This window comes from Aaosphaeria arxii, assembly GCF_010015735.1.
Source record: "Aaosphaeria arxii CBS 175.79 unplaced genomic scaffold BU24scaffold_2, whole genome shotgun sequence".
Taxonomy (NCBI): Eukaryota; Fungi; Ascomycota; class Dothideomycetes; order Pleosporales; genus Aaosphaeria; species Aaosphaeria arxii.
Window position 1 is genome coordinate 2,794,073 of NW_022983475.1, and position 26,679 is coordinate 2,820,751.

Below are 26,679 nucleotides of genomic sequence, written 5' to 3' on the forward strand. Positions count from 1 at the left end.
TGAGATGCAAGATCCCAAAAAGACAGTACCAGCATTGTTATTATAATAAGTCCAATCACGGCCCGTGTTGCGGAGGAATTAATAGTTCCCGCATTTCGACCAAACCTTGCAGAGAATGACGAGGTCTTTCCATATGTCGACCAAGATTGACGACACCTATAGCCAATCATGAACATCTGAGTACGGTTCGCTAGATCAGATCGCACCTCCCATGAGTAGGCGCACGGATGATCATGCCGTTATTGCGCCCATCCCGTATTGAATACGGCGCAGAGAAGTGCACATGTGAGAGTTGCTTCACGAGGGAAACTTCATGAATCCTCTGAATATTGTCGTAACATGTGGCCAAGACCGAGGCTACAATGTCCTTCAGCTGGTATAGGCTCTTGAATTATTGTCATCAAATAGTTTCCAGTTCCATAGCGATTGTGCATCATCGTGGTCTTTTAAACAGACTAATAACCGGACAGGTAAGTAATATTATAATCTCGCTATTCTCAGTACATCAAGAAGTTTCGAGATGCATAGACTCCGTTTCATGGGCTGTAAGGTCTAAAGATATGCAAAACTTCATGTGTAATTTCAGGTAGTCAATGTCTCGTTGTTGAGATGCAATGACATAACATCTATTTCTTCACATTGCTGCAACTTGATCTGCAGACACTTCTGTTCGGGGACCAAGAATATTGATCAGTAATCATGTAAAGTAAGTCTGAAATGATTGTTTCCAGCACAGAGATCTCATGATGTATGCGTACGACTTTTCAGGATTGGCCAAAGAGTCGCAGGGTCCCTTTGGAATTGTATCCATGGAACGCTCAAGTCTTACATTTGTCTCGACATGGACATTGACATGGATTCAGACAGCACGACAAGTAAAATGATGATCTGCGAAAGCAGACTCCATGTATGTAAAGTCTTGATTCGAAATGCCTCGGCACACAAGGAAGTATGATCAGGGGTGTCAACCCTTGCAATTACACGTGGGCTATTGTCAAATAAAGATAAAATAGACACATGAGTAGCGCGAACCATTTCATTAACCAGAACGCACGGGAAGACAATCTCAAAATGCGACACGTCCTCCGATCGATCGTAGCATCATTGCTACTGCATGGAACATTTGCAATTGCTGCGCCAGACGAGTCTACCAAGCAAGCATGCAGGGATATTGCAACGGCCGTGCCAGGTCGCGTATCGTACCCCAATAGCATCGCATATCTCTCCGAGATCACCAAGTACTGGTCAACTGCGCTTCGGGACCTGAAGCCTGCGTGCGTTATACTTCCTAAATCAGTGGAGGAGGTCTCTGCCGCTATTAAAGTTCTCAGCAAGTATCCAGGAGTAAATTTTGCGGCCAAGAGCGGTGGTCACGATCCGAATCCTGGTCATGGAAGTGTTCAAGACGGCGTTTTGATTGCTCTAAGGGAGGTGAGCGGAACAACCTACGACAACGAGTCCAACTTGGCATACATCAAACCGGGAGGCGAGTGGAACGATGTCATTGGAGCACTGGACCCTCAAGGTGTTGCCGTCGTTGGAGGAAGATTAGGTATTTATGCGCACCATGTAGTTTGCTTTGTGAATGTTGTATTGTACTACCTTTACCATGTAGGCCTTGTTGGCGTTGGCGGATACCTACTTCAAGGTGGCATTTCATTCCTAAGTGCCCAGTACGGCCTTGCTGCTGATGTAGGTTTTGGACACTGTCATTTGCTAGATTCTCTCTAAGCTGAGCTACCAGAGCGTTGTTGGTTGGGAGACAGTATTGCCCAATGGCACGATTGCGAATATAGACGCAAGTCGACAAAAGGATTTAGCTGTTGCCATGAGAGGAAGCGGAAGCCAATTCGGTACGTTTCATTTAGAGAATCGTCCCGACCCTTAGGATTTTTCATGACCTCTCCATGCTGATAACATTAGGAATCGTTACGCGATTCACCATAGAAGCCCACCCTATAGGCAAAGTCTGGGGAGGGATGCGGATTTATGATGCTGCCAATGCAGACAAGATCTATGCAGCTCTTCACAACTTCATACCCAATGGTGCTGACGACCCTAAAGCTGCCATCATTCTTACCAATGTTGATGCTGTAGGTGGCATAAGAACAATACTCATCTTCTACTTCTACGACGGCACAACGCCACCTATCAACAGTCCTCTTGCGGAGCTTCTTGCAATTCCTTCGATATTGAGCACCACGAAGGCTCGCAGCTATGCCGATCTAGTAGGTATCTGTGAAAATCCAGCTTTTCAGAGGTACTGACGCAATGAAGCTTAAGACTAATGGTGAAGGGGCAGCACTGCTGAATTCAAGAATCTCCTTCCGAGTAAGTGTACATGACTTATTGTTTGTATGCGCGACACTGATAATTTGGGCATTTAAAAGACATCGACAATCCCGTACATCAAAAGTCGTCCCAGGATGTACACGGAGATTGCAAAGAAGTGGAAAGAAATTACAGCATCCTACCTCACCAACCCAATTCACCTGACATCCAAATGCTCTGTCGACTTTCAACCTTTCCCGGCAATCATTGGAAAAGAGAGTCAAAGGCGCGGCGGAAACGCCATGGGAATCTCTGAGGCTGACGGTGATCGTCTGCTTCTTGAATTCCAATGTTCGTGGGCGCTCGCAGCTGACGATCCGATCCTGTATGCAATGTCGAGGGATATCACAGCTTGGCTAGACGTAAAGGTTACAGAATGGCTCGCAGAAGACAACATGCAGAATCGGTATCTGCCTTTATTCATGAATGATGCAATGGGCGATCAAAATGTAACAGGGACATACAAGGAGTATGCAAAGTTCAAGAATTTGCAAGAAGATATAGATCCGCAAGGCCTCTTTCATGCGAGAGCGGGCGGTTACAAGTATTGAGCAGGCATTAATGAAATATCGTAGGCTAGACAGCACAATGACAAATGGCTGAAAGATCAAATTTCGACCGTAATCTAATTTCCTGATACCAAGCGCATAATCATCAGTTGCTAGCCTCGTCCCTAGTCTATTGATGGGCATACGCCGTGAAGTCGGAGCACACGTAAGAGACAACAGAGCCAACGCTGATATCTGCATGGTGCATCTCGTTGAAGATCTTGCAAAGGCGGCGCGTTCGAGATCATCGTTACTATCTTAACCGTGTCCCCTCTCAAGCTTGCTCAAATTCACTGTGTAATGATGCAAATGGTGCTGATTCCTACGAATAAACAGGTAATTGAAATTATACGAGACTTCGAAGAGAGCTTACAGGTTGACGAATCTACAACGAGCCCCAACCGCTTGCCCGAGCCCTCACAGTACCCATATCGTCCATATTCAGAATTCCAGTCTTCAATTTAATCAACACTCGCCAGGCAATTTCCCGTAGATTGGGAGGACCTTCAGGTGTATCCCAGAATCTGGAGATGAGGCCGCGAGCTTTTGCCTGCTCAATGTGCGGTAATGCCATATCTTTCATATAGGCATTGATTTTGGTGCCCTCTGGGTAAGTGTAGTTGAGCGGCGGGACGAACAATCGAGCGTTTGTCCATCGTGTTGATGCGAAATATGAATTGGATTGGTTAAATCCATAGATTGGTGGATCAACGTCGAGATCGTCGTTTAGCGTAAAGAGATTCTCGAGCTTCGCATCCCAGAAAATATCTCTGTGTGCCGAATCAAGGGCTAGAATTGACTCGAACGGTGCGTTCCCGGATGCGACAACAGTCAAAGGGCGTATTATCCGCTCTGTACCATTCCAGTAAGTTAGGAAATCGAGATCTCGCAAAGGCTGCAACTGTGCATGAAGCTCCGCAAAGGTTTCGGGTCCACTCGTTTTGACATCAACAAGTAACACAACCGTTTGATGCGGTGAACTTCTGAATATGCCTCTCCATTCCTCTTCATAAGTTCCTTTATTGCGCAATTGGATCATGCGTTGCAAGGGCGCGAGGTACATTGAACGTAGATTTGAATCACTTTTCAGGCCCTTTGAGGTGTGGCCAACCAGCAGATCTGAACCACGAAGGTGTATGTCGGCCTCAACAGAGATACAGCCAGAGCCCAGCGCTTCAAACAGAGGGATACCCCTCGAATAGTCGTTATGAGAGTGAACGGGTACTGGGATCGCGTCATGAATAAAGGCCTGTCGCTCATCGTCCCAGATCTCCGGGCTTTGGCGGTTGAGTTTCCAGAACACTACGTCAAATGGACCATTGGATACACGAGACAATCCATTGTTAATGTGCTGTATCCAGAAGTATTGGAAGATGCACCTGATTAGGGTCATTTTTAAAGTAACGAATATATTCTTGCGCGTCTCCTACTTACAGTACAATTGCAAGGAAAGCTATTGTTCGAAGCACCTGAGTTCCTACGCGTTCCCTGTGTAAAGGGACTGGAATTCTGCGAAAAACAGCGAGGTAGCTGTGCTTTGAGTTGTCTGCGAGCGTGTTGCGCTCAATATCGCCATTGTTGACCGTCTGATCATCCGAAGTGTCACTGCTGGATGAGGACTGCATTTCGAAATGGGCGACCCGAGAACTGGATATGTCATCGCGGAGCAGCAGGAAGAAGAGTAATGCTGCATAAATACTGAAATGCTGCAGCCTTCGGCTTCGGGTCAGCAGTAAGTACCTAGAGGTAGGGTAGATCGCCCGGTTGCCCTAGTGCCGGCTGTGCATGCCGATCAACGCATGAAAACTCCACTTCTGGGGTTTGTCGTACGAGATAAATCATCCATGTCTACCAAGTTCGGATCGGGGCCAACCATTTTCTCATTAGTAGCTGACAACAGGAACAAGATCAAACAAAACTACTTAAACAAAAGTCCTTTTTAACATCACATTGATAGATATTACCCTACTTCTAGGCTCCCTAGCAATTCTAAGCTCAACCTAAGTCCTAAAGCTAAACCTTTCCCTAAGTATTTTGTAAGAATCTTGGAGATGGTGCGCCGGGTCCAAAAACAGCTGTTGCAGTTTAGGGTGGAGTTGGCGTGCTAGAACCCTTCCGGCGGTTTGCAACCCTGACATTCATCATCGCAACCATCTTCGCCCTTGAACATAGTGATAAGTTCACAGTCATCGCTGCAATTTTGCTTCTGGCACTGGCACTGTTTATCGTCGCGGCCTCCAATACTTTAAAGGGTCAGTATTGAGAATCATCAAGAAAACTGTCATAGTTGGCATCGTAGATTTACTTACTATGGCTCACAGAGGAATGGCTCGGTTCCTGAGGTTGCGGATGGACTGGGCGGGCTAGTATTAGACGCAGAAGTCCCGATTGAGGATGAGATCGGAATGCTACTAGACATAGAAGTTTTGATGGAGGATGGGATCGGAGTGTTGGTGTTAGTAGTAGGAGTTTGGGATCCCGTGCTCGCTGATGAGCTTGATGCGCCAGTAGACGATGGATATTCCGACGTGGACGCGGACCACGAAGTGGGAGTAATACCCAAGCACTTTTCTATGTCTTCCATGGAAATGTCGGTTTTCTCCATGATTCCCTGGTAGCACTCTTGCTCCTCTTGGAATTCCTCAGAACCCTCAGGATGAACAAAGATCTCACCTGTAGCTGTTGGGCTAGCAGTAATCTGCGTAAGGGATGTTATAGCGCTGCCAGAGCAGGCAGTAATCGTAGTGCACTCAGTTGTAAAACTCTTTGTGACTGTGCCAGATATAAGTGCCGTTTCCTTGCAGCTTGGGATTGGTGTAGCGGAGCAGCTCTCTGACGACGTTGAGGAAGCCGACTCTTGGGCGGAAGAAGATGACTCATCAGGGTCTTCATTAGGGTCATCAGGGTCCTTAGTAGGCTCAGTATACCCTTTTAATCCAGGGAACTTGGTCAAGTCCATCCAGTCTGGCATGTTCCCCTTGATAACAGGAAACTCCATGTTGCAGGCAGCATCCATGACAGTATCGACAACCTTGTTTGCAACGTTTGCCACGATACCTAGTAGGCCGCCAGCTTTAGGCTTAGGAAGGGGATTGCACTTATCATCTGGAAGCTCGATCTTGACAAAAATGACTGCATTATTGTCATCATCATCGTCGTTCTTCTTCACCTTCTTAGTGGGAACGGCGCTCAAGTCGGTGACCTCGGGGATGAAAAGATCCGTTTCATAAACAATACCCTCCAGCCATGTTGGAGTTGGGCAGCTCTTCATATCAACGCAGAGTAGCAATCCAGCTTCTGGAGTGGTTGTGGGTGTTTGAGAAAAAAAGCCCGACGGCAGCGCAGTTGGAATATCGCTAGTAATAGGTCCGGTAGTAGGTCCGGTAGTGTAAGTTGTACTATCCGATGAAACTGCTGACGGGGCTTCCGACCAGGCTTTTGATGAGCTTCCTAGTGTAATTTCCGAGTAGTTGGTAGTAGCAGTCGGGCTTGACATTTCTGTGATGGCAGAAGAGCTCTCACTGGCAAACGGGCTTGAAGTGATTTTGGAAGCCTCTGAAGAGCTGTTACTGATAACCAGGGTCGAGGAAGTAACCAAAGTTGCCGAGGAGTCATCGTAGCTGGCTCGGGTTGAAGTAACATCCCACATGGTGGAAGAGCCATTGATAGCAGCCGTGCTTGCAGTGATATGCGAGACGCCGGAAGTACTGTTGCTAACAACCGAGCTGGGAGGGATATCTGAGATCGTGGGAATACTGTTGCTGGGAGTCGGAGTGCCCGTCCTGGTCTGCAAAGTCTCGTTGGCACGTGTTGTCTGTCCGACACTGCCGCTAGTGGTATGATTGGCATCGATTATCGTTGACACTCCTGCAGGCGGTACACCGAAGGGTCGTGTTTCAGAGAATGTATTTTCTGACGATAAAGTCTGGGTCGAGACATCGCTAGAATTTCTAATAGAACTCAAGCCAGAGGCCGAAGTTTGTTCAAACCCAGTGCCTGTCGACAAGAGTATAGATGATCTTCGGCTTGCTGTACCGGGACCTGTCGCGGTTCCATTACCACCGCTCCATGAGAACCCAGACGAAATCGGTACGCCCGGCGCAGCCAAAGAGGGAAAGCTGGAGCTCCTAAAACTTGTGACAAACTGGCGTACCTCAAGAACGTTGACAAATGGTCGCTTCATGTCCAGATCAACAAAAGGATCCATGTACCGCTTCGTCTTAGGCCTTTGCCACGCATTACCGACAGTAATTTGGCCAGATGCTCCCATCTCATAGTTGTCGAGCGGCTGCACACAACCTTCGTTATTGACCGTTGTCTGTCTTTCTTTCAATAACCAGGTACCCAAACCGAAAAATGCATAGGAGTCGGCATTCCTATAACCTCTCCGCTCTTTGCCTAACGGGTACACCCCTTCCCATTTGTAACCTTTGTCTTTGCCGACATCGTCAGTAGTCAATCGCCAGTATTTTTCACCTTTCTCGGGACCAGGGTCGGTTTCTGTTGCGCTGGGAATAACATGCGTCATCTAAATATTGATAGTCAGCAAAAGGCAAGCCTAGATATACGCATTGTAGGACTGAAGTACCTCGTGGAGAATGGTAGAATCCAACAAGTCATAGTAATCAATCTCCCACTTGCCCGTTTTTCCAAAAATTGTACAAACATCACTTAAAAGCTTTCGTTGGTCTAACCACTTCCGTTCCATTTCTCTGATCGTCTTACGGATTTTTTTCTTCTTCTAAGCAATGATTAGTCTTTAATCTGGGTAAAAAATCGGATTTGGACTCCTTACATCATTGAGATGGCAGAGGTAAAGAGTTTGATAGTTGTATGTTGTGTGTTTAGTAAAGCCCAAAAGGGTACCCTTAGCGCAGCCATCATAGGTCTTTTCGTCGACCCCGCCTTCGATCTCTCTTCCTTCCTTGTCATTTTTGTAACCTTGAACATAAGGATTAAGATGATCCAACGTGCAATAGACCAGCTGTCAAGAATCTTAGCTTCAGGACACTCCAAACGCAAATCGAGGTGAGAGGCTAAATTACGACTCACTATATCTGATGGAGTTAAGGAAGACACATCTTGCTGCAGCGGGATGTTGTCAGTCTTAAAGTTTTCCGCCATGTAATCATAGTTGTCTATGTTGTGTTAACACTTCCGCCTCGTTTTCGACTTCATAGACGTATACTTTTGATAATGTTCATCCTCCCGAATAATGTTGCGGGCAGTCCCTTAGATGTATCATCTTTCTGAAGGGGACCTCCATCACCAAATATCCTGGCAGCGAGGTTTGTAATCTCTTGGTCTGGGAAATCCCATTGCTCTGCATCTGAGTAGGGGCTGTGAGGACTCCCGATGGCGTCTCTAGCCCTATCAACCATCTCAAAGGCGGACTTGAACGCCTTGTCTACAAGCGTTTTGTGCGCTTAGTGCAATCTTAGTATTTGAACATTATAAAAATTGAAACAGTGTATATCACTTACGTGTGCATGTATCTGCATCATAGTAAACACGAGCCCGAACGTCCAGAATAAGGAAAAAGAGCGTAAGGACTGACAAATTCCACACAATCATCGTTAGGTATGTTAATGCTTGAATAGAGACACGTAGAGAAAAAGAGTACAGGTTAAGTACATCAAGGAAAGTACTGAAGGATGTAAAGTAGATTACATATAGAGCATAACGAATTATTTGTACCATTGCTAGTTGACCTTTAGCATATTCATGAGGCAAGTGATACTTGGAGGAAGAACTTCAGCATCAAGCCTTCGCCTCATTGGTACTATTCTTGAGTTCTTAGCCTACATCAGCAAGATAAGTCCGAAGGACGGTTTCCAAAATTTGCACATTATTCAGTGCCTCTGAGGCGAATAGTCCGAAATCATTGTCCTAGCCCCCACAAGAGGATGATACAGAATGACACTTGTGCTAGTCCTTCGGCAGCAAACTGGAGTGAGAAAAGGTGCAACCAAGTAGGATCTACGGGGGACTTCGACGTTTGAACTGGCTTATAGAACCGTAGAATATTATGTTAGGATGGAACGTTCAACTGAAATATATGGGATCGCTACTAAATACTGTTCATTCCTTCCTCTAAGCATTGCGTAGAGCGTTTAGCAGGATCATCTTTGACGCGGAGGTAGATCAAAATCCCACCCCAAACTACACGTAATAGCTTTAGCGCCAGGTAAAACAACATCAACATTGATATACTCAAATAGTATTGCTGGTCATCGCCATCAGCCCTGCTGTACTACAACCCTCGGCCAACGTAGGAAAAAGCCAGGTTTCTGAGCATACCATCAGACCAAATTTTCAACCATTTATGAAGATTATAGTACATTATACATATCTTATAGTGAGTAGATACATGTCAAGATTTTGAACATATGCGCTATTGTGGCATGAAAATCCGCTGTGAAGTGTGTGTAGAAGGCACCATTTTGGTGGTGCTATAATGGAGGGTTGGACCTCAGGTGTGCAGTTATTTCAACCGAGAGACGCCCGCGTCCCTCGTCCCTCGTCCCTCAACCCTATTGTTCCTCTTGTTCCTATTTGTTGCACGCTGCGCCCACGGAGATCTCTGCCTTCTCATTGCCTCGGTGGCGTGATCAGGACTTCAACGGCACAGTCGCTATATATTGCGGCGTAGATGCTACCCTTGGGATCTCTGCAGCCCCCAACTATTTTGCCGAACGATTGAACAGCCCCATTCCGCCTATCTCTCATGATTGGCAACTTCTGACGTATGGTAATCCGCCTTACGGGCGTATAAATACATTCATTTTCAAGATCCGAGCGTTGCTAACTTGATCAAAATTCGATCACAACTTTATCTGGCCACTACTATCTGGCAAGATCTTGCACATTTAACATAGACAGTCTACATCGATTCTTAAAGTCTTACAGAAGCCTATCCTTCCCTACCGCCAATTCAATACCTTGCGAAGCGTCCTGTTAAAGTTCGGAGCGTGGAACCTTCCGTAATAATCAGAGACCTTTAACTTACGTGAGTTTAAGACTACCTGAGCACTCGGATGTACGCGTGCCGCATCCATCGGGTCAACACCCCCTGCACTCAAACTTAGACTCGCCGACGTATTAATAGAGAGCCATTTACCTCGCCTTCTGCCTATCGTCGTATTTCCTGGCGATCTCGACTACCTCCCGTACAATTCTCACCAAAAGATACCTACATACTCGACGTCGACCTGACACTAGCGAAAGATTTCTTTTACATTAGTGGGGAAATGTTGTTATTGGCCATTGCCTGATTGATCGATAATTACTTCTGCTGTTTCGATGGGGAAAAGCTGTCAGCACTCACAATCAGCCTCACGCGCACACGAACCCCACCCTTGACACTAGTCCTTTGGCCCAAAAACACTCTTCCTAGGAAGAAAAGGCCTTGGTTGCACTTCGCGGAAGGCATACCATAGACGAAACTCAGTACGAACCAACAATCTGGCCGTAAACTTCGTACCCGGACTCCAAAATGGACAGTATATACTCTCTGTTCCGCCTCCCCCCACACGGAGAAGCCTTTCTATCGATATTGACCCCGAGAGGAAGATATAACCGAGACATCTATCGCCGCAAGAAAGCATATTACCATCACCAGCGACAACCTAAGTCTCTGCCAGAACAGCGACCCCGCGCGCTTAGTATAGATATTGAAGTGCAATCACAGCCGAACGCCAACTTAGTTTCCCATAGTAGACTCCTACGCTTGCCAACCGAGATTCGCCTTCTGATATGGGAATACGCAGTTGGTGGGGACATCATTGCGTTGTATATGGATGATGGCAAACTTAGTCATACTCTCGTGGACGCTTCGAATTCGGTACAGCCAGCAGACGTAGATAGAGGCATTACTGCAGAAACGATTCGAGATGCCGTAGCTTCCAAAAAATCTTCGCAGACCCCTACCTCAGATTTCACAGCATCTCCTCCCCAGAAGAAATCGAATGCGTTGGCCTTGTTACAATGTTGTCGATCGATGTAAGTCATCCTCCGCCATTGCACACAAAAACTAAATGATAAGAGAAGGGATATCAGCAGGTTCTTTTATATACTGACAAATGCTGCAAAGATACTCCGAGGCGATTGCTATGTTATACTCCCACAACACATTCCTCTTCATCCAAAATGCTACGTTTATTGCCTTACGAGATACTATCCTACCAGAACGCTTGAAAGCGCTTCGCTTCGTGCACCTCCATTGGCAGCGCCAGCTCTTCTGCAACAGCATAAGCTCAAGATCTTACCCCTCTGTATCCTGGAACTCGGATCCCTCCGACCTTCTATTTGAGAAGAGCATATGGGATATAGGTCAACTCCCGAATCTCGTCCATGTGTCCATCTTTGTGCAAGGGGGTTCAAGGTCGAATGATAAGGCATGGTGGCAGGTTGAGTTGAAAGATTCATGCAAATATATTATAAAGAACTGTTCGGAGTCGTTAAAGGGGCTTGTGTTGAGGCCTCCTTGGGCATTCGGCCGTATTGAGGAATACTTTGTTAGAGAGGTAAACGCCTCCCAATTTCATGTAGCCAGGCCAGTAGCAGACGGGGACCGGGGGAGGGAGGAGTTTCCAGATGCGGGTATAGACATCGATGTCGGGTGGCGACAGGGTGTGTTTTCCTACCTGCTATCTCGTAGTGAGAAGACAGACAGTAGCAATTCTACTGTAGATCTTGGAACAGTAGGATATACTGTATGGACCCCAATACCTTCAAGACTAAGGTAGTGTTATCGATCATCCCTATGGCAAGCAGATCTATGGAATCACAGCAAGCGCTTTATCACAAAGTGACCAACAGACTACGCACAATATTGGCTCCGGTCGAATGGCAATGGATTCCCAATTAACAAATCTTGGTATGGACTCGATGTTGGATGCTGAGGTATGCGCTGTGTTGATCAGAAATCTCAGGTAGAATGTTCCCCTGGCGGTGTTGCTACAAGAAAGCGTAATTGTGAAAACATTCGGCTTATTTATAGCTATTCAGATGATAGAACTTAGGAAATAGACTGTTACAGCCTGTGTTAGTTCAGGCAACGAAGCTCCCTATTGGTTCGCATTAAACAAGGTTTGATCATGAATTTGTCCTTGATCTACTATCGTCTGGATACAAGTGCCCGAACTCTATTTAGTATTGTCTAATACGGCCTGAAACGTAGATTTGATACTCTCTGTCCATGACTCCGGCCCATGTCTTGGAACCCAGCCAAGGCTACGACCCAGGTCAGCTGTTGATCTGCTCCAGCTTGCGAAACCCAATTGACCAGCTTGAACCTTTGCAGCGGTTGGAGTACTGCCTGGGCTAGAAACCCATGCGTCGGATGATAGCTCTTCTACCTCATTCGTCTCAAGCGCGCCCAATTCTTGTCCCGCTTGCGCCAACCCTTCTGACAGTTTCCTCCAATTGAAGTAGCCATTCTCGCTGAAGTAGATTCCTTTCTTACCAAAGGGAATATCCCCTTGACTCAAAACACGGCTTAATATGATTTCATACAGTTGTGTCAAGTCATCGATATGAACGTAATCCCAGTATCCACTTCCAGAGCCATGGACCGGAACTCGACCTCGACGCAGTCCTCTTTGCACGATTCCTGGGGGCTGAATCGTCAATCGATTGAACAACCCAGATCCTGTGCCATAAATAGTAGGTGACATTATGATGTAGGTCTTGACATTCACGGATTCTCCGGTATCGACGACGGTGACATCTGTAGTTCGTTGAGCGTAGGGTTCCTTGCCTTCCAATTGAACCAGATAGTCGTAAATACTCTCCGTATCATGCAAGACGACACGCTCTTCCGGAGTCTCTGGAACCGGATACAATCCAATTGAGGATGTGCCGGATGTCTGATTCGTCATATCAATATTCATATCAATGTAGGCACTACTGTAAACATACATGGAGGTATACAGTTTGAATTCCTGTTTGTTTTTGGCGATCGCTCAGTCCCTCAATAAGCGCCCGCGCAGCTTCTGCGTTGAAAGCGTTGGCAGAATTAAGGACGATATCATACTCGGAAGCCTGTTTGCGCAAGAAATCTGTGTCTTCCAGACCGGAAAATAGTACAGGTGTGACATTTTTTTCTTTAAGTCGTGCTGCTTGCTTCTCGTCTCGGATCAGTGCGGAGAAGGAGTACAACTTGATGTTGGCATCAGTAGATTGCAAGAAGCGAGTAAGGATTGATCCGCCGCTATGCGTTGAATTAGCATGTGTCACTATGGATGACTTTGTGCATACTGACATATATCCCGATGAACCAAGGACTAGAATACGACGAGTTGACATTGTTGATGAATTGAATTGCTCAAGAGATAGACGTACTGGAGGGTTGATGTATTCGAGGATTGCTGTAGTTCACGTCACTGGGGCATCTGTCATTTATACATAGGACCAGCTTCTTGTATTCAATTATTGATGCATCGAGCTAGCTGCAAGGCCGTTTCATGCGCTATGATGCCCGAAGTTGGCAAATCTGGTGTTGCTCTACTCGCACTAAAGAGCCCTGTATTGGTAAGCGACCGTCCATTTCCAGGCACTAAATTTCCAGGGCCACCAATGTTGGAACACCCAGCGTGCTAGCTAACAAGAAGAGAACAGAAATGTTGGGAATTACGAATGCTGGCTTGGTCTACCGGGTTTTATTTTATTTCCATATCGGATTTGTGATCATTGCGCGCACCGGCGTTCCCGAAGAATATTTTACGGCTTCAGAGTACTTGATTGACATAATGCAACCTCGTATTCTCACCATTCTAACCACTGTCGACCTGCCTGTAGCGAATTGTAAGCAAGTTACATCGCTCATGAACGTGATCTGCGATGTCTATCATAAAGAACGCACAAGTAAAGTTCCGGTCCGGTAACAATCGTCGCGAATCGTCGAAATGCCATTGGCAACAATTGAAACGCTGTGCAAGTTTCGTGAGGGCTGATTTATAATTACCATGAAGAATTCTAGCGACAGACTCCTGACGACCGCCGGTTCGGTTAAGCTTCCCAAGCAAGATTTTTGATTGTTTCGATATCTGAAGAGGCAATGAAAACGCGATAACAACCGGGTTTCTAGTTGAGATGGACTAGACTGTTCCTAGTTCACGAAGAACTTGAATTGGCTCATGTTGCTTACATTGTCCTGTCCATTGACAATTCGAAAGAAGATCAAACCAAAATGCTACAGCGCATAGTATGTTCTTGAACGTTCAAAATGAGTGATATCGGTTCCGATGCTTGTACAAGCTGAGGATAGCAGAATTGCTACAGTATATCTGCAACATATCATGAAGATCTAGCACCAATTGATCGGCAAAAGGGATATCAGTAGTTTCCATTGATATCTGCTCTCGTGTAGTACTAACGCTATGTCTCGATGGCAAGCACCTTTTGTCCGGAGATACCCAGCTACAAGCAAATTGTCAGCGTCCAGTCACTGAAACGCACTTTATCTGAGTCCGGCTTTGGAGTATTTCAACTACATAATAGGTCAGAGGAACGGCCGATTTACCCGCAATCCATTCCATAGAGAGCATTTAAAACGAAATCTTTTGATGATAAGCCCAGGTCTAACGCAAGTACGTCCATGGGTGCGAAAATCTACACGTGCGCGAAAATCAGCTCCGAGACACTTGGTTCAGACTGAGTGAAGTCCTTTTCATTATTAAGATACGCTATAACAACATTGGAATACAATCAATTGACCCAGAGTTGGTTCGAACTCACGCATATTACAAATCAACCATGCTTTTGGTGTTTCGACGCAGACTTTTCATATGGCCCGGGTTTCGTTTTAAAATGGCCCTGCACGAGTTTCCGTTTTCGCGCCCATGTGTCCAGACTATCCCAGTCGACACATTTTGTGGAGCCTTGTGCCATTAACTCGATGTTGGGAAATTCATGTGAGTCTGCTACCCATTCTCCAAGATAGAAAGAAGGATACGCATGACACATGATACTTTGTCGAAATACCTCCAGGCAGTGGTCTACATAGGTTAAACTCATTCTGGAATTTGGATATACAACACTTACCTGAATGGTGTTGTTTCCAAAGAAACGACTCTCGTTCCTCCTCAGACATTCGGGGACCATAATAGTCCCAATGAATCAGGCGCCTAATTATATTGAGACAATGCAATTGGTGATATGCTCCTATAACGCCGACGTAGTCACCATCATTGACACGAACTTTGTGAGTAAGGTTCGTATCAAGGCTGCGCACCTCCTCTGGAGATATACGTATATTCTTGGCTGGATAGGATTAGGATCGCAGAAGAATAATCGTGCTACGGTTTCCTACCTTCGAGTAGATCTTCCCATAGGTCATCAAGTTCATCGGAAGGAGGCGCGTTAAAACCCGAGCCATAATGGCCCATGCTCCACTCTGGGCGGTCTTTGAACTGAATCTTGTAATCAAGAAAATCTGCCATTTTCTGGGCTACGGGATTATAGTCAACAAATGCGTGGATGGAAATTGTATTTTGGGAAGGTCAAACGTACGCTCTTGATGATGGTTGCAAGTTTTACTCCGTTGAACTCGGGCTACTAAAGTAGCCGTAACGTCGATCGTCAATAAGATAGCAATGTCAACGAGAACAATAAACTGTGCAATCTTCAAGAAATTCCCTCGTAGCCAAGTCGATTTATTGCGATGCTGTGGTAGTGCTTCAAATTCAGAATGGCCATCTCCGCTGGCGTCTTCGCAATGTTGCCTGTCTGAGTGGTCAAGGGCGTGATAGCTCCCAGCCCCTTTGTCGTTGCCAAAATCCATTTCGCAAGTATATCAATGTCGATACTTTCGAAGAAGACTGAATAGAAAAATGTCTCAAGGTACTGGGACTGGTAATAATGCACTTTCTTGGGTTGGAACACAACCAAAGAAATTGAATGTTTGATCGTATTGCGACGACTATCCTGCTTGTGTTTCAAGAGGCAAGTGCAGTAACTGTCGTTGATATGTATTGCCCTTGTCATAGGAACCTGCCGCTAGTTGTTCACGCCCGCATAAAGAATGCGGAGAAATGTCGCGATGTATATTTCCCGCTGTCAATCGATAATGCAAGTTAGCGCACATGTCATTTTATCATCCCCCCGTTGGCGGATATTGGCGAATCACGGTTGCTGATCTTGTGTAGATATCGCCAAAACGGCCGGAAAGGAGCAAGACAGGCACCACAAGCTAGATTCTGCAATTGATAAAAGCGGCTACTGATAAGGTGCCTGTACATCTTTACGTAGAAGGCTTCTTGAGCGATGCACGTATTGGTCAATGAGCACCTTGCAAGCTTTTTCGGTGAACGACAACTTGTATGCTTGACATTCTATCGTAGGCAACTTCCAGATCCAGGATGATCTTCACGCGAGACCTGCCGATACGGCCTCGGCAGAGCTCGGCGCAATATTGCACACTGATCAACACATCGGTTTCTGTTTACAGCATAGTACATGAATTACACCACTCAAAGGTAAGTCCATATTACAGTAGATATCTTATACAAGGTATGTATATCAACTCGACATCCGGTTCTTCAAAGGCGGCATTCCACTTCAAACTCGTTACTACATATTTCTATAAGCGAAAACCATCAATATGCTGCCTTCTACCTTGATAATTGCGACCCTGGGCGCTTTAGTACTAGGAGCTCCCACTCCACAAGGTCAGTACTTGTTTTCACTCAACATCTACAACTGTATACTAAATTATACAGGAGCCAGTTCTTTTGACGTGATTCCGAGGTCTCCATCTTCCAATCAGGTTGACTTCGCTAAGCGAATGATCATTGTTGCTGCAGAGGTTGATCAGACCGAAGAGTTCGATGAGGACGAGGACAGTGAATAAAAGCACTTCCTGGGTTCTCTACCTCTAGTAACTATATTCGGTACCGCGATATTGACCTTCGGTCAAGACACATCGACATATATACGGCATGTGAAAGTAGAGGCCTCGGGAAGGTCACCGGTCGGTCCAAGGACGAAAACCATGGATTGCTTGAATGTTACAAATTCTATCATGTCCGATTCGATAGCCTCTTATCCCTTCATAAAAACAAGAAACGAGGACTTCTTTTGGGGCTATTTAATGTATGGGTTCCAATTCATCTTGGCGCGAATTACGGTGTTAGGCTCGCTACTTTCGTTTCTGTATAGCGAGCTGATGGCCGCTTAGCTTTTCAAACTTAATCAAATTGCAATTCTCGGTCCATCTCCCTATTTGAAGTCCAAGTAACCACTCTGAAATTATGCCTTTTGGCGAAATTGTGTCGTGAAAGCGTTGAGGGCGCTTGCTGCGTGGACGTAATTTCTTTCTTGAATCCTGAATCTAGAGACACGAGCACTACTGGCGTCTGACATTGTCTAACTTAACTATACAATTACGAATCTGCGCGCTTGTTGTATATTGATACCACCGATACAATAAGTACACTACTTTCTTGAGAAGCATCTAATGCAACTTTTATTTACGTTGCTTACTAGTATTCATAACATCTTCAGATAGGGTCTACCGCCGCTTTTGATCAGTGTGTCAGCATGTTCAAGCCAATATCTGTTGTTCTCGGGTACGTCGTAGTCAGAGCACAGTCTAGTAGCGATTGCCTCGTAGGCAGGACGCGAAATGGATGAGCGCATATACCGTTCCTCTGCTTCTCCTCATCTCCGAGTCATATTGAGAAGACTTGGAGGGCCGTCGTATAACAAGAACAGCCCCTGCATCAGCATATTCTCTCGCGCCGATCATTCTTCAATATTGCCCACCATTTGGAATACATATAGCGTCGATTAGATTAATACCTCAAGAATTGACCGAGTGCGACCAATCATTCCGAATTGCAATTCGCTGGAAACACGCTCTAAGAGTCCATCGTGATATATTACAGATAAGGAGTACGATTTCGATTGCATTTCGCTATTCTACAATGTTAGGCCATATTTTCTATCGCGCGCGATCGATGACTACATGATTCTACAACGTGAAGCTACTCTCTACCATTACTAGATCATGGCCAGTGGGGGCATAATGAACCCATGAACATCGATCCCGAGGAACTAAAACGTTCATGGATGAGCGGGCATTAAAGGCCCTGCATTCTGGGGCGCACATGCAATTCTCACGAATCGTAGAATTATTCGAAGACCTGTCCCCAACTACTGGGTCTCGGTACTCTTGCTCGTGCCTTTGAATCTGCTATATCCTCGAGTGCAATAACTGATGCTGGGTTCATGTCGTCCCTGGTCGGATCCATAAACATAAAGAAATCGAGAAGCAAATTGCCTATTGTCAAGGTTTGATTATCTTTCTCCGGTTAATAGATCCATCTCTTAGCCATAAAGAATCGTCAATGACCATCGCGATGACGAAAGAATGGAGTTACTACTAGGCCATCCTCTCCGCTAGTGGAGTCCAGAATTCAATCTTGTTAATCATTGAGATATCATCGTTTCGCATGATTCGTACCATAGACTTAAGGATCTTCCTTAATCCATGTTGTGCTGCTTGTGCTCAATACGAGATAATTCATTGAGGCCGCTCTGCCTTATCCCTGATTGGACAATCAAGACATCGCTCTAACCCCTTCCCGTGGAGCCAACGGGTTGATTGTCGATCGCAGCCAGTACTTGTTCCAAGTTTGTTTAGCAATCGCTTGGAAACGACCTTTCGGAAACCGAATGGCATGGCGTTATGCACACCTGCAGTCAGTCTGCCGTTCGCGATTGTAAAGTCCAACATGATGCATTCAGGAGACATTTGTGCAGCTGGTACTTAAAACAAGTTCGTCGCAGTATTGAGAGATTCGTAAACTTGCATTAGAGACAACCTAATTGGCGCCTAGAACCTATGTACCTCACATCTCAATATTGACAGCCTTAACCATGAAAATCATTCCAATCGAAGGCCTCAACGTAAGTGTTTATACTTGTTTGAAATATGGCAAGGTTGCTAACAGGATATAGGCCATTGCCTGGTGTATGACCTCGCTTGGCATGATTCTCACAATAGGACGATTTTGGATCCACTGGCGCAAGACCCGCCGCATTGGTTGGGACGACTATTTCAATGGAGTGGCCTTGATATTTCTACTCGCGTACATCACGACTTACCAAATCTACGTACCGATAGATTATCAGGCACAACTTTACGCACTCGGCCTGAGCAACGAACCGCCCGGACCTCGCGATGTTATGCTAACTATGAAATTGAACATGGCCAACATTGCGCTCTTCTTTTGTGTCATTTACTCCGTAAAGGCCAGTTTTCTTGCCATGTACTGGAGGATTTTCGAGATATCGAAAAGGTTCCGTGTTGCATGGTCATTATTGACTGCCTACACCGCCCTGTGCTTTCTTGTTTCTTTTACGTCGATATTCTGGAAGTGTGGTACGCCAACAAACTTCCTTGAGCCAGGCAAGCTGAATTCTCCACAACCACCGTACTATTTTACTAATCATTATCAGAGGCCTGTGCGGAAAGACCAAGGTCGATCATTGTGCATCTTCAGACGATGTGGTGCAGCCTGAATGTCGTTGGCGACATCATGCGTATGTGATAGTTATCCTACCTTGAACGGTGAAATTTGACCCCTCGCAGTTATGATAATACCGGTCGCAATGTTGAAGCCGATGCTTATGCCCCTATCACAAAAGATTGGTGTAGCATTCGTCTTTAGCCTCGTTTTCATTATCATCGCGTTCGATATACTGCGCACAGTCTACACTTTGCGCATGTCGCCTAAGTTTCAGGATGAGAATGCAGTTTGGGCTTTGATGGAACCTACGATAGCCGTCATAGTATGTGCATTACCATGCTTTGGCAGCAGCTTGGCCTGGATCACACCTGCAGTGTTCAATGCCTTGATTAGCTCAGTGTCGAATCGCTTCTCTAGTTCCTCGAAACGAAGTTCGAATTCTTCGGGCAGTGTTTACTCAAAGGACTCAGATGGGACTGGGAAAGATTCATGGCTTATAAATGAACGTACAGGGAGCGTTTAGACGGAGTGTATAATCAACATATTGTTCGTCATTATATATTTCTAAACTTGTTCAGCATCTTTCCGATACGGGTACGACTCTTAACAATATGATGTGCTGCCGTCAATTAGAGAGCTGATGCCTGAAAATATGATGTTGTTTTGAGTTAGTCTGTTGGAGGCCCTTTTATTCGTCTACTCGTGTTTGAATCTCAATAAATCTCTAGCTGGGAAGAATGATACGGATTTTCATCAACGTTCCCTTATTCTAAAGAGTGTGCTGCTGGGACTAGGAGGCTGAAGATAACTCGTAGTCGCCTTTCTGTGGGTTTGCGATTTCAAGATCTGTAGGAAATGGAGCAGCCTGCTCATTTGGATGTCCGCCCTCACCATCTCTCTGGATACTCGTTCAAGAATTTTATTATTCTGAGAGAAATTGGTTTATAACCCGAATTGTTTTCTATACCTAGCGTGTCTCGATCTTTTCGCCCTTTAATACTACACGAATACGATTTCTAACAGAATATATGGCTCCCTCATGGTGTGTTCTACTCAGTTATGAAAGGCGGAAGATAGCAGACGGCGGCAAGGCAATCGCAGTCGCGTAAGGAAAAATGAAGAGTAATGATGTGATCTTCTTGACAAGGCTAATCAAGGTGCAAAGAATTCATATTCAATCCAAGAATCGGGATCTAGATAAAAGTTTCCGTCGGATTGAGAATCGTTAGTGGCGTATCAGTGAAAGCCACTCCAGAACATGACAAGATATACAAAGGCTTTAAATACAAAGCCTTCCCTCAAGCTTGAATTGGCCGATCGAATCTGATAGTCGCCCTTTCTTAATGGTACTTATTTTTTGCAAAGGTCCTCACTTCGAAAAGCTTCCAGAATGCTTCTCTCGAGCGCGAGTAGACATGCAATGAGAGGTTCCAATTAGGGACTATGGCCAGCTCCATTTAACCAAGAGACCAGTCTAGACTATTAAACATTAGTTCTGAGACTTATATGGCCACCGGGTCGTTCGTAGACATGTTTTCTGTATTCATAATAAGAACCAACTTTCAATCTGTAGTATTCTCAGCAAAACGTACTTAGTTCCTTTGGAACTGGCCACGCCCGAATTTTCTCAAACTTTGTGATTATTGCTCGCAACGCTTGTAGCTCCCACTCATCCGTGAAGAAGTGGCCATAGTGAAGGATACCCATGGCGGCATTGACAAGGGCGGGAGGACACTGAGGTCGGGAACGGGCCATGCCACAAAGATCAAGAACCAGCTTTCGAACTTTTGACTCAACTTGACGATGCGCGCCCCGCGCTACCCCTTCCGATCTGGGCAAAAGAGGTCAGCGTACTCTCAACACCTACAATGTTGCTAGTGTCAAGCCTACTTTAGATTGGGGTCCTCGGCTGTCAGGACCATCTTTGAAATGATTACATGCTGAATCCCAGTGATTGCCAAATCGGAACCAAGCCAGACAATTGGAAAGACTTCACCTCTTGACTTGTTGGGTGGTTCCCAGAGGATTGGGAGAAATTGGGGCAGAGTTTGGATGATCGATTCGAGTAGCTGTTCCTGCTCTTTCAATCGGTCTAAAAGCTTCTATCAACAATTATTCACTTCCGAAATCTTGAAATACCAACTTACACCACTCGTTCTCCGATCCGTCATCGAATAACCATTTGGCTACCTGAGCTGCATGCATGATTGTCTTGTCTATAGCCTCGGCATCGTTCCAATGTTCTTGCGATAGAAGCATCTGCGGCGAGCGCCTGCCCATGAAGGCTGAGTAAACTTCCTGTCTGAGCGATATCCAATACACTACGTGAATTAATCCTTGGCCATTGGGGTTGTGTACAATGTGGGAGCTTCGTAAAACAGTGTTTATGATATCTAAAAAGTTTACTCCTCCGGTCGAAGAGCCTTCTGGCAATGCCTCGTCAATATTAATTGATTCAACATCCTCTATCTCCTCAAATTGACGTAGAATTATAGCTGTAGCGATGATCAAATCTCTCTGATCATCATCCTGAATTTCGTGGAATGACCTGAGTGCCGGTAGACATTTCAACATATACTCAACAGCAACATGGGGTGTGAGATTGGTCAGGATTTGACCTTGATAGCAAATACCTCCGGGCGTTCTATGTTGAGGCAATCGATGAAGATGTCGTGCAGATGTTGCGAATATGGCATTGCACAGCGGCTGGAAATACCTGGCACGTTCCGGAATGTAGTACTGGAAATGTTTCCGTACATCACATGTATCAAACTGTCCATCTTAGATTCCCAGTCTCTCTCAAAGGCATGACAAATAACGCACCCAAGGTGATATTTCTTCAATGAAATATCTCATAAGACATGCTTCAGTTTGGTCAAACATACGTAGTTCGAACCCAATTGGCGGAGTAACATGACTTCGACTTTCTGTTGGCACTGTACATTCTTCTTGATGTGCATTGCGTCCATCATTTGAGGTACTGCAATCGATGAGCATAAGGGATCGGCTTTTGATCGTGCACGGTCTCTTCATACGTACACGGCGTGGTGTGAAGAGTTCGATGTTTGTCCCGAGTCAGGGTATGTCGTGCTCAACGGCAAGCTCTCTGGTGAATTCGTGTGTGGCGAGTTGGTCGAGTTTTGATGGAGGGCCGTGACGGGCGGAACAGTATTGCATAGTTCAACGTGGGGAACTGAAAGAGGAGGGTGCTGGTCATTGTTTTCTTGTAAGTCCACTATACAGAAGGCCTCGCTAGGACCATGAACCTGGACTATTAACAGTTTGCCGTCAGAAATCTGCCCCTCTTGCATCCCATTGGATCATTGCAAATTCGCGGGCCCTTACATCGGACTGGATTACTGTTGACCCATCTCTCATTGCCAGTGAAGAGAGCATCATATTTGGCGGACGAACCTGGTCGAAATGGGGTGGGCCGTATATTACGAGTGCACCGAATGTCTTTCAGACGGCAACGTTGGCATATGGGGCGCTCTTCGTCGCCTATGGTTGGAGCGCAAAGTATGGATTAGCATTACAGCAAACAGGAAGGACATCGTAGCATCGAAAAGGTTGGTGCAATCTTTCACGAAGCACACGTACATCGCACATGCTTTTCTAGGTATTCCTATTAGCTCTCAAGAGCGAGCGATGGAAGGGCTACCTACCCCTGCACTGGTTGCAAGGATTTCTCACAGGCGGCATTGACCTATTTGGCTTGCGGATGAAAACTGGCATGCACGAGTTACTCAGTCGACTTTCCAAAGCATGCGTCTCTAGTGGAGGTATGCAATGATTCAAGCATACAGGTTTTCAAAATAGTAATAATAATGATGACAATTGAAAGATGGCCAGTGTGGGGTAGGAGTCGGCGGATGAGGGGGCATCCCAAGACCCCGAAAGGTCGCATCACTCCGGCGGGACTTACTCTTTTGGGATGGGACCTATTCTTCCTTAGGTACTCACCACTAATACTAAACAGGTACTACCTACCTAGGTAGTTAACGATACGTACATGTGCGCTGGTATGAATTACCGTGTCTGTTCGTTACCAACAATAATGCATTATCGTTATTTTTATTCTCCATGGCGATGCTTTGCTCAAGATGAACCCTGTGATATTATACATCCTGATTGGGATATCCGCTAATCGCTTTGCCATTCTCCATCCATAGGTAGGTAGGAGGTAATCAGGCCCCCTAGCGAGCCTTGCTTGGGTGCTTGGTTGCTTGGTATTATTGTACTCAGATCTCGCACCAGCACAGCCTCACCAACGGTCATCGAAGAACTACAACACCTGCAGGTATTTCGGTCAGGACGAATTTCGCAGGATATCCCATTCCCTATGAGATATTTATCGACAAACACAAGATCGCGACGCTTTAGACCAGATACTCATTGCAAGTTTATCCTTCACTCTTGTCTATGCGGGCCGGAGGCATCATCGTCGCGACTCCTGCCACATTGGCTAGCGCCGCCACTCTTGCCGCGATATGCAGATATGGCCTCTTCTCTGCCCAAAATGAGATGATGTCTGAAGTGTTATGCTGGTTGATGCTTTCTTTCGGATGCTGTATCATACAAGGCGGCTTCACAGCTTCCATGCGCCAAGCGGTGAAATCATCTTATGGACACCGACCACTATGGTTAGCAGCATTTGGAATTGCTCTTGTCAACATCTTTGAGGAACAACACGGGATCCTCGAGCTCATGGTAATAGTTTGTTTCATATCTGAGAGTTCTGTGTTCTCTGACATGCGACTAGCCATTGTTGGGCGCCGCCCTTCTTGCCGCAAAATCCAACCCCGATGTCAAGTTCGGAGGCACACTATTGAGCACATTGTGCGCCCATTCACCACAGCTATTATTCCCAACATTTATATCTGTCCTTGCCACCATCGTTTTATCTAGGGAAGACCCTTACTATGCTATATCTTCGGGTATTGTGGTATTTCCCTTGATAGCGATTTGTTTTTTCTCTATCCGCGGCAGTAGCTCTGCAGGTCCCCTACCTTTTGATGACATTCACGAACTTATGGGTCGTTTGTCACTGCGCGTATCAATGATACTGATTATTTTTATCTTCGGTCATATCCTGATCGCTGGTCCTTTCATCTATCAGACTATACCTGTCCTAGGCCTGGCATTGGCCAAAGCTGGATTTTGGTACTTCGTTGCACGCACAGTAAGACCAAATTTTCTTTCATTCCAAACGTCAGTGGACTAAATCATATCAGATTCACTATGCTTCCTGGTCATTTGCACCCTATGTCCAGGCATTTGGCGTACTTGCAACGCGCAACCCCTTCGTGCAGACTTCCGATTCGCAAGCGGTTTTATACGTCATCTCTTCACTTGCGGTCCTGGTTCAAGTAGTTCTAATGGTGCCAGCGAGGACCAAGGCAAAGCTTGCTATTTCGGCCTTTGCACTCCTGCCACTCTGGTCGTACACGACTAACATGGCAGCAATAAAAGCCCAACAATTATCAGCCCGCTCTAGCTTCGTTTCATCACGTCAACATCCCATTTCCGCTTTGGTCGAAACATCAGAAAGGCAATTCGAGGATCTAATTAGGCGCCAATCCAGTAACTTCACCAGTGCATACAATAATTATCGATCGAAATATCACGCAGATCCACCCCCTGGCTTTGAAGAATGGTATGAGTATGCCATCGCACAAAATTCCTCTATCATCGATGACTTTGATACAATCCACAAGTCCATCTCGCCCTTTCTCACATTGAGTGGCGAAGAATTTGTAAAGATGATGGATTCCGCGTTTGTTGTCGAGGGCAGCGAGCTTTGGCTCTGTCGTTATTCCGGTGCGAAAAGACAGACAACTTGCCAGCATCCCACGCGAACGAATGACAGACACATCACTTTATCGTTCGATAGGTTGCTCCACGGTATTGGAAGCAAACTCACTGATATAAAATTCCTTGTTAATCATCTTGATGAACCAAGGGTTCTCATGCCTCCGTTCCAAGGTGAAGGAGACAAGGCAGCGATGCAGCGCCAATTGCGAATGGTTCACCTATCCCATCAACCAACGTATGACGCGATCACGCAATTCTGTTCCGCTCAGCATTTGTCTGAGCCTGTGCAGTCGGGCGAGAAAGAGCAAACCTATGAATTACCCTTTATTCAAAATTTTAGCTCGTCTATCGATCTGTGTCTTCACGATGAGTATCGCAAACAACATGGCCTCCTTATGGGGCCTGTTTCCATGCGCTTAATGCAAGGATGGGCTCCAATATTATCAACCGGGACCCTTTCGACAATGGGCGACATCCTCTTCCCTAGTCCAGCTTACATCGAAGATGAATTCCAGTACGATAGCCTGCACGATCCAGAGTGGGACCAGAAAAAGGGCAGCCTGTACTGGGCAGGTTCTACGACGGGAGGATTTGCGTCAAGCAATGATTGGATGAATTACCACCGCCAGAGGTTTGTCGCTCTGGGCCAAGGGCTCGAGCCTAGACGATATTCGTACCTTGTCGAAAGATATGGCCAGGTCGCCCAAGAAAAGAGTTCGTTCCTCAATGCCAGACTGTTTGAGGTGGCCTTCACCAGAATCCTCCACTGTGAAACCATCTTCTGTAGATCGCAAAGATTCTACTTCAGGACGAAGAGTTGGGCAGACCGCAACAAAGCCTTCCAATTCAAACTTGCATTTGACGCGGACGGAAACGGTATCAGTGGCAGGTTCCATCAACTTCTAGCATCAAATTCCGCGCCTTTAAAACAAACGTTACTGAGGGAATGGCACGATGATCGCCTAATACCTTGGGTGCATTATGTGCCTGTAAGTCAAGGCTTAGCCGAGCTACCGGAGATTGTTTCCCATTTAACCTTGCATGAACACGGTCAAATCATGGCGAAGAAGATTGCCGACAATGGGAAGGCCTGGTCGAGAAAAGCACTGAGAGAGGTCGACTCGAGCATTTATTTATATAGACTTATGTTAGAGCTCGCGAGATTGCAAGACCCAGAGCGAAAACCGCTTTAGGGGCGCCTTTCAACGCTAATGATTCCATTATTCCACCGAAGAACTAATTGAGAGATCCGAACTGATATCATTTGGAAAGTGGAGAGCAGATTCCACTACCAACTAACCATGTGAGGGTTTCTCCGTATTTTGTTACGTCAATTCTCTCCGCAGTTCTATTCATTCTACGTTGGACAAGCCTCCCACATTCCGGGTTGGTGACGTCCCGGCTTATGGTCATTATTCCGAGATTTTAGATGTCGACGCAAGTACGGGTCATTGTCGACCGAAAGTTGTAAAGTCCCCGTCATCAACTTATACGGGAACCATGTCTATCTT

The 26,679-nt window shown here is 45.9% G+C and overlaps 10 protein-coding genes across 10 annotated transcripts; 5 read left to right on the top strand and 5 right to left on the bottom strand.

Annotated features, from left to right (window-relative positions):
* Positions 1 to 1,071: 1,071 nt before the first annotated feature.
* On the top strand, positions 1,072 to 2,882 carry BU24DRAFT_476568 (FAD-binding domain-containing protein; the record flags this gene model as incomplete). Its single annotated transcript, XM_033532933.1, has 6 exons — positions 1,072 to 1,552; positions 1,616 to 1,692; positions 1,745 to 1,853; positions 1,924 to 2,228; positions 2,278 to 2,331; positions 2,391 to 2,882. The coding sequence occupies 6 exons, from the start codon at positions 1,072 to 1,074 to the stop codon at positions 2,880 to 2,882; spliced, it is 1,518 nt and encodes a 505-aa protein (XP_033387842.1).
* Positions 2,883 to 2,949: 67 nt separating this feature from the next.
* Positions 2,950 to 4,566, bottom strand: BU24DRAFT_419119 (uncharacterized protein). The gene is made up of 2 exons (XM_033527140.1): positions 4,314 to 4,566; positions 2,950 to 4,258 (listed from the first exon to the last, which is right to left on the bottom strand). Exons 1-2 carry the CDS (start codon positions 4,502 to 4,504, stop codon positions 3,265 to 3,267), a joined length of 1,185 nt encoding a protein of 394 aa, XP_033387843.1. The 5' UTR covers positions 4,505 to 4,566; the 3' UTR covers positions 2,950 to 3,264.
* Positions 4,567 to 4,838: 272 nt separating this feature from the next.
* BU24DRAFT_476571 (uncharacterized protein) lies at positions 4,839 to 8,453 on the bottom strand (the record flags this gene model as incomplete). The annotated part of the gene is made up of 7 exons (XM_033532934.1): positions 4,839 to 5,122; positions 5,189 to 7,407; positions 7,468 to 7,620; positions 7,675 to 7,863; positions 7,932 to 8,017; positions 8,068 to 8,304; positions 8,363 to 8,453. The coding sequence occupies 7 exons, from the start codon at positions 8,451 to 8,453 to the stop codon at positions 4,984 to 4,986; spliced, it is 3,114 nt and encodes a 1,037-aa protein (XP_033387844.1). The 3' UTR covers positions 4,839 to 4,983.
* Positions 8,454 to 10,062: 1,609 nt separating this feature from the next.
* On the top strand, positions 10,063 to 11,932 carry BU24DRAFT_121352 (uncharacterized protein). Its single transcript, XM_033520898.1, has 2 exons — positions 10,063 to 10,880; positions 10,972 to 11,932. Exons 1-2 carry the CDS (start codon positions 10,375 to 10,377, stop codon positions 11,624 to 11,626), a joined length of 1,161 nt encoding a protein of 386 aa, XP_033387845.1. The 5' UTR covers positions 10,063 to 10,374; the 3' UTR covers positions 11,627 to 11,932.
* Positions 11,933 to 11,964: 32 nt separating this feature from the next.
* BU24DRAFT_439616 (NAD dependent epimerase/dehydratase family protein) lies at positions 11,965 to 13,331 on the bottom strand. Its single transcript, XM_033530320.1, has 3 exons — positions 13,144 to 13,331; positions 12,801 to 13,092; positions 11,965 to 12,748 (listed from the first exon to the last, which is right to left on the bottom strand). The coding sequence occupies exons 1-3, from the start codon at positions 13,185 to 13,187 to the stop codon at positions 12,026 to 12,028; spliced, it is 1,059 nt and encodes a 352-aa protein (XP_033387846.1). The 5' UTR covers positions 13,188 to 13,331; the 3' UTR covers positions 11,965 to 12,025.
* A 1,299-nt stretch (positions 13,332 to 14,630) lies between these two features.
* On the bottom strand, positions 14,631 to 15,322 carry BU24DRAFT_459176 (uncharacterized protein; the record flags this gene model as incomplete). Its single annotated transcript, XM_033531703.1, has 3 exons — positions 14,631 to 14,878; positions 14,925 to 15,143; positions 15,193 to 15,322. 3 exons carry the CDS (start codon positions 15,320 to 15,322, stop codon positions 14,631 to 14,633), a joined length of 597 nt encoding a protein of 198 aa, XP_033387847.1.
* A 1,124-nt stretch (positions 15,323 to 16,446) lies between these two features.
* BU24DRAFT_419123 (uncharacterized protein) lies at positions 16,447 to 17,001 on the top strand. Its single transcript, XM_033527141.1, has 2 exons — positions 16,447 to 16,549; positions 16,601 to 17,001. Exons 1-2 carry the CDS (start codon positions 16,483 to 16,485, stop codon positions 16,729 to 16,731), a joined length of 198 nt encoding a protein of 65 aa, XP_033387848.1. The 5' UTR covers positions 16,447 to 16,482; the 3' UTR covers positions 16,732 to 17,001.
* Positions 17,002 to 18,712: 1,711 nt separating this feature from the next.
* BU24DRAFT_386445 (uncharacterized protein) lies at positions 18,713 to 19,877 on the top strand (the record flags this gene model as incomplete). Its single annotated transcript, XM_033524922.1, has 4 exons — positions 18,713 to 18,791; positions 18,843 to 19,293; positions 19,344 to 19,427; positions 19,477 to 19,877. The coding sequence occupies exons 1-4, from the start codon at positions 18,762 to 18,764 to the stop codon at positions 19,875 to 19,877; spliced, it is 966 nt and encodes a 321-aa protein (XP_033387849.1). The 5' UTR covers positions 18,713 to 18,761.
* A 1,055-nt stretch (positions 19,878 to 20,932) lies between these two features.
* Positions 20,933 to 22,237, bottom strand: BU24DRAFT_386447 (uncharacterized protein; the record flags this gene model as incomplete). The annotated part of the gene is made up of 4 exons (XM_033524923.1): positions 20,933 to 21,185; positions 21,245 to 21,446; positions 21,502 to 22,126; positions 22,178 to 22,237. The coding sequence occupies 4 exons, from the start codon at positions 22,235 to 22,237 to the stop codon at positions 20,933 to 20,935; spliced, it is 1,140 nt and encodes a 379-aa protein (XP_033387850.1).
* Positions 22,238 to 23,953: 1,716 nt separating this feature from the next.
* BU24DRAFT_459180 (glycosyltransferase family 90 protein) lies at positions 23,954 to 26,361 on the top strand (the record flags this gene model as incomplete). The annotated part of the gene is made up of 3 exons (XM_033531704.1): positions 23,954 to 24,064; positions 24,117 to 24,536; positions 24,589 to 26,361. 3 exons carry the CDS (start codon positions 23,954 to 23,956, stop codon positions 26,359 to 26,361), a joined length of 2,304 nt encoding a protein of 767 aa, XP_033387851.1.
* Positions 26,362 to 26,679: the final 318 nt, after the last annotated feature.

Coding starts and splice junctions, on each gene's coding strand:
- BU24DRAFT_419119 (XM_033527140.1), bottom strand. CDS start 4,504: ATGCAGTCCTCATCCAGCAGTGACACTTCGGATGATCAGACGGTCAAC. Junction 4,259..4,313: donor GCTTTCCTTGCAATTGTACT/GTAAGTAGGAGA, acceptor GACCCTAATCAG/GTGCATCTTCCAATACTTCT.
- BU24DRAFT_121352 (XM_033520898.1), top strand. CDS start 10,375: ATGGACAGTATATACTCTCTGTTCCGCCTCCCCCCACACGGAGAAGCC. Junction 10,881..10,971: donor TTACAATGTTGTCGATCGAT/GTAAGTCATCCT, acceptor AATGCTGCAAAG/ATACTCCGAGGCGATTGCTA.
- BU24DRAFT_439616 (XM_033530320.1), bottom strand. CDS start 13,187: ATGTCAACTCGTCGTATTCTAGTCCTTGGTTCATCGGGATATAT. Junction 13,093..13,143: donor CTTGGTTCATCGGGATATAT/GTCAGTATGCAC, acceptor TTCAACGCATAG/CGGCGGATCAATCCTTACTC. Junction 12,749..12,800: donor TTCAAACTGTATACCTCCAT/GTATGTTTACAG, acceptor ATGACGAATCAG/ACATCCGGCACATCCTCAAT.
- BU24DRAFT_419123 (XM_033527141.1), top strand. CDS start 16,483: ATGCTGCCTTCTACCTTGATAATTGCGACCCTGGGCGCTTTAGTACTA. Junction 16,550..16,600: donor AGGAGCTCCCACTCCACAAG/GTCAGTACTTGT, acceptor TAAATTATACAG/GAGCCAGTTCTTTTGACGTG.